Source organism: Rhincodon typus, chromosome 13 (assembly GCF_021869965.1).
Source record: "Rhincodon typus isolate 14 chromosome 13, sRhiTyp1.1, whole genome shotgun sequence".
Taxonomy (NCBI): domain Eukaryota; kingdom Metazoa; phylum Chordata; class Chondrichthyes; order Orectolobiformes; family Rhincodontidae; genus Rhincodon; species Rhincodon typus.
In genome coordinates, this window is record NC_063344.1 from 9859056 (window position 1) to 9865055 (window position 6000).

General features: G+C 42.7%; 1 protein-coding gene across 1 annotated transcript in view; it reads right to left on the minus strand.

The window, feature by feature from the left end:
* wwtr1 (WW domain containing transcription regulator 1) overlaps positions 1 to 5720 on the minus strand; it is a 31052-nt gene extending 25332 nt beyond the window's left edge. The window contains exon 1 of the mRNA XM_048604587.1: positions 5699 to 5720. Coding sequence (XP_048460544.1) covers positions 5699 to 5705 — 7 coding nt within the window. The 5' untranslated portion in view covers positions 5706 to 5720. The remainder of the gene's footprint in view (positions 1 to 5698) is intronic.
* Between the last annotated feature and the right edge of the window lie 280 nt (positions 5721 to 6000).

Sequence of the window (6000 nt, forward strand, 5' to 3'; positions counted from 1 at the left end):
TATTCCATCACACTCCTGACCTGTGCCTTGTTATGGTGAACAGACTTTGAGGAGCCAGGAGGTGAGTTACTTGCTGAAGGATTCCTACCTTATGACCTGCTCTTGTTGTGTATTGCAGTGTCAAACATACCCCCGTTCAAAAGAGAAGTTAGACAAAAAAAACCTTTGTGCAAAATGGTGCCATTGCATTGTCGCATTGAGCAGGAGGGTTATTCCTGGTGTCCTTGATAATTTTAACCCTCAAGCAGCATTCAGCAAAGAAACAGATCATCTGGATATTGTCACATTGCTTTTAGTGGGAGCTTCCTATGCATCAACTGGTTGATACATTTCTTGCATTATAAGTGATTGTCCTTCAGAAATAGTTGTAGAGTGCTTTGAGATGTCCAGTGGTTATGAAAGATGCTGTATAATTGGCAAGTATTTCTTTTTCTTTGTAGGGTCATGTGCACATGCTTCATTAAGCATTTTCAGTGCACTAGGGTGATACTAAATCAGTCAGATTGCTAGATTCATAGAACTAGGCTGCTGTAAAATAGAGCAAATGATTACTAAAGGAAAAGAAATGCACTTCCCTAACATTCCGTTTGTTCGATAAGTGTTGTTCAGATGTGAGTTTTCACTAGATACTAAGTAGGTAGAACCATCCCGATGTTAAAACTGAAAACCACAAACCTGACCCATCTCATGGAAACGACAGTTTCAAAGGGCTAAAGCCATGGGACAATACCAATGGACAAGCTGCATGAAGGCACGTACAATAGAGTACACAATAAAGTAATTGCTTGGTAATACAGAATTGCTACAAAAGAGACACAAAGTCAAAGCTATTCATCTTGTATTCATCAGGACTAAGAGGCAAGAAAAAAGTGACACTAATTCCTCCAGCATGAGAAGAAGGTGTTGATTGGTTGGCTTATTGTTGACATGGAGATGCAGCAAGAACAGTTAACTGTCAATCTTAGTTCTCCAACCAGGCAGGTTGACTCTGATTGGTCCGTGTGTTGCCATGGGAGTGTAGCAGAAATTGGCAATCTCCATGACCCCTTTCAAAATGAAAAAGTTGCAAGGGGCATCCAAATTCATTTAATAAAACACGGCATTCAGATTCGTAGCCACTGCTACATGCACCCCACTGCAAGGCAAACTGATCAATTGGTTTCTTGAGGAATTCTCAGCACAGGCCAGTGTTTTTAGCAAATATATGCAATTGTAGAATCACATCTAATTTGGGCATGATGTTCTGACACTTGCAAGCACAAGCTGGTTGGCCATGATTGGCACGTTGCCTGCTGCGAATGGTCAATGATATGTGCTTGATATGGTCCACCAGTGAATGGGCTACATGTATGGTATCACACTGGCACAGCAACTCATATATCACATTATTCATCTTTATGGATTGAAGGCAGCATCCTGTCAGCAGAGAATAGCACCCATGCCACTTTCTTTGGGCCTGAACAGTGCCCAGTCTACCTTAGATTAGCCAGGAGAAGTCTCAAAACATTTGAACAGGTGAAAAGGTACCCTTCTTTGCAATAAACCGACAAATGGTTTCTTCCACCAAAAAAGAGGCTACTGCCAAGCCAGAAACACACTTTGTCTGCCACACAAATGAATAATGTGATATATGAGTTTTAGCGCCTGTGTGATGGCAGATATGTAGGTGACTAGCTGAACGTATCAAACAGCAAGTCCCATTGACTATGCACAATAGGCAGACTGTCCATCATGCTCAACCAACTCATGCTTGCAAACCACATGACCAACAATAGGTATGATTCTGCTTTGGACTACATTTACTAAACAATCGGACCATGCTAAGAACTGTACCAGAAACCAGTGTAAGATTATCCATTGGGGTTGCAGTGTAATGCATTTGCAAATGCTAGAAACATTCACACATTAACATGCAGGACCCCGTTTTATGTTGAGAAAAGGAATTGGTACACACATTGTATCTTTTTCATTTAGAAAGGGGTCCTGGACATTGCCAATCTTTGCTGTATTCCCACGGCAACATACTGACTAATCAGACTCTACCTCCCTGGTTTAAGAACAAAGATTGAAAAGAATACTGTTCATGCTGTATCTCCATACCAATGATGGCCTAACCAATCAGGACATGTTTCTCCTGTTATCTCAATTGGCGTTCCATTTCTGGTTTCTTGGCTCCTGATAATTGCAGGGTGGAAAGCTTTGACTTTCTGTCTTAGCAATGGATAGAGTACAAAGTGTATAGAATTAGTTCAATGGACATAAGGATGATTTCCTGTACAGATAAACATAATGTGCATTGACTTAGGCCAATGGGGTAGGGGATAGATCCCTGTACCAGAAAACACCACATAAACAGAGCACTACTATAAAAGAAGCTGTGGCTTAAGGTGAAGAACAGGGGTAATTTTGACTACGATAGTGTCACATAGGCTATATTAATACAATCGTCCATTATATATTTGTTCATATGTGCAATGCCTTAACACACTGATAAAAGCAAATTACAGTTATATAGTTCTCAAGGTGTAATCAGATGAGAACTGGCACAGAATCAAGGAGGAGATATTAGGTCAGATGACCAAAAGCTTGGTTAAAGAGCTGAGATGGGGAGCAAGAGAGGTTGGTCAGGGGTATTCCAGAGTTTGGGATCTAAATGGCTGAAGACCTGGCTGTCAATAGTCGGGTGATGAGTTGAGGAGCACAAAGTTCTCCGACAGTTTTAGGTTAGGAAGAGATTATGCAGGCGGGGACGCACAAGGCTAGGGAAAGATAGAAACACAATGACGAGATTTATAACATTGATAATGAACAGAAAGCTGAGCAGCATTTGTGACATACACCTTCTTTGGACGTAGCTGACACACAGAAAATCTACTGTAAAGCTGTTCTCTGATGTTTGATTTGAAAGCACAAAACTCAACAATACAGAAGCAATGAGGCACCCCATGAAATCAATAAAAGTCTGCCTTGACCACATTGAGAAAGTTGATGACCATTCTGCAGAAGATCCTTTGAAGAGTAGTCCCAACACTTTTATTGTAACATTAGTCAGATCCTTTTGCCTGATTGCAAATTTCTAGCCTGAAAGCTAGCACAAAGCAATAAATATTTTAACTTGGTAGATATTGGAATACTTTGGCTCATACAAGGAGGAATTGGTTGGCTGGACATTTGAAATTAAACAACAAGGAAATTGTAATAGTTATGAATGGGGACCATATTGCACGGGCGTGCACTAGGTAAGGAACTGTCATTTCACCTTGGAACCTTGGGTTCAAATCCAATAGACGGGATGGAAGGGGATTATTGGTTCAAATACCCAAAAAATCTAGGGCAATTGGCCACTTTTCAGTTCAGCCATGAGTGGATACAAGCCCAGGTCACTCAGCTGTCTGGAATTCAGCTCAAATTTGAGCAAATCCACATTGGAGAGGGTAGGGCATATATTAATGTTAATGTGCCCTCCAAGTCTAAGCGGCATTGTCAGGGATGTTAACGCAAAGTAAGCTCTGAACCAAGACTGGACTTTATCATTAATCCCGAATCGCCTTACAGAGTGTTGCAGAAATTGGCTAATCCAGGTCAGGAACTGGAACAGTCAGTCACCTCTCACCTAACTAGGAATCTGAATGGTTCAAGTTCCCAGCAAAGCTGTACGCATGTACAGGAATGTGTCATGGGGTTGGGGGGAGGGGGTCAGCTAGTAGTTTTATTGGTTCTTACTGCTGCGTTGATCCAATCTTGGGTCGAGCCAGGAGGTTGTCTTGGTTTTGTGGTTGGTGAAGTATATTTCTCCCTCAGGTGACACTGCTTGTTCCCACCCTTCAGGCATTGGCCCTGTTTAAACGGAAACACCACGAGAATCACCCATGAGACTTCTTCCAGTTTTGAGATGTTTTTCTTTGCAAAACAATGTCTGATGGTGGAAACCACAACCAGCAATTCCAACCGATATCAAGAATCAAATTTCTCTGTTTCCCCAACCACAAGAACTGTAGATGGCCTCAGTGCTGCAAAGTTTGGAATGGCTACCTCAAAACCAATTGGAATGGATATTCAAAGGCTGAAATTATGAGGAAGTAGGACTTATTTATAGGCCCATTTTTGAACCTGAAATGGGCACCATGCACTGAGTTTGCTTCTCAGATAGAATCCCTACAGTGTTGAAAAAAGCTATTTGGCCCATTGTGTCTCACCAACACTCCGAGAAATATCCCACATGGAACCCCATCATATCCCAGTATTTCTCATGGCTAACCCACCTAGCCTGCACATTCCTGGACACTATGAAGCAATTTAGCATGGCCAATCCACCCTAACCTACATATCCTTGGACTGTGGGAGGAAACTGGAGCACCCGACGGAAACCCACGCAGACACAGGGAGAATGTGCAAACTCCACACACATAGGAATCGAACCTGGGTACCTGGCACTGTAAGCCATCATGTCGCCCAATTACTAGGCTCAAGGACAGCACAAAATGATTTAAGGTTTGTACTAGTTGGCCAGCTCAGTTGACCATGAAAGTCTGTTGAATTGGATGGAAGCAACAGTCCCTCTGGCCTGTGCGGCTGCATGCTGACATGGATCAATATTGGCTTCTGGATATATTGTCCTTGGAAGGAGCACAATGGAGGTTTACAAGAATGATACCTGGAGTTCAGGGGTTAAGTTATGAATAGAGATTATACAAATTAAGTCTGTTTTCTCTAGAATTTAGAAGGGTAAGCAGTGATATGATCAATGTCTTCAAGATAATAACACGAAAAGACAGGGTAGGCAAAGAGAAACTGTTTCCACCAGTTGGATACTCTAGAATTAGAGGTATAGTCTGAGAATTAGGGCCAGACCATTCAGGAGAGATGTTAGAAAGCACTTCTATACATAAAGGGTGGTAGAGGTTTGGAACTCCCTTCCACAAATGGCAGTGGATGCTGGATCAGTTGTCAATTTTAAATCCAAGATAGATATGTATTTTTTTCAGCAAAGTTTTTATGGGATATGGGCCAAAAGCAGGTATATGGAGTTAGGCCACAGATCAGCCATGACCTCATTGAATGGTGGAACAGGCTCAAGGGGCTGAACGGCCTACTCAGGTTCCTGTGTGGTTCCAGAGGTTGCTGCTGTACACACACTCCAAAGATCCCCCACAGAGCGGGGAGCAATGAATCGAAGGAATGCTGGGTGGAAGACACGTTGCTGGTGGTACTATCAGGAGGTGAAGTTGAACAATGGAGCAGGATGTTTGCGGGAAGGGCCAGAGTGTTGGAATTCTCTCGCAAATGGCATTGTGGGGGTAGGTAAACCCAACATAGTGCAGCAGTTCAAGAAGGAAGCTCACTTCCACCTCCCTAAGGGCAACTAGGGATCAGCAATAAATGTTGCCCAGCCAACAACGCCCACTTCCCACGAATAGATGTTTTTTTTTAGAAAGGCAGCTCGGTCTTGCTTTACACTTGTATATGCAGGTTGGAATATGAGCCACACAGAGGTTGGGATTATAATCAGACACAGGCTGGGAATATTAGCCTGTCACATGAGCGTGGGAGCAGCTCCCCGGTCAGCTGAAATCTCCTGGCAGGTGAAACCTGGACTGATAAAGGACAGATAAATATCAAAAAGAAATTTAATTTCCTTATGGGCAAGATTTGTGTCTCTGGGAAATCTATCCAATTCTGGAGTATTCCACATTCTTACCTTCCATTGTTCTACCATCAGCAGCTGCAGTTTCGGATCCTAAAGTCTGGAATTCCCTGCTTAAATATTTCTATCGCTCTACCTCTCCCAGGGTGTTCCTTATAACCTGCACCTTTGAACATAAAGTGCTGTCTGTAAATGTCTTCAGCATCAAATCTGCCTGATTATCTCTCCTGTGTGGAGTCTGGAAATGTTCCACTCTGCTTGAATCAACGTCAGCGTGGCAGTTTGGGAACGTGAGTGAATGGAGACACTTCGTTGACCTCACTTCTCAATGATTCAGTTTCATTTACTGATGTTCC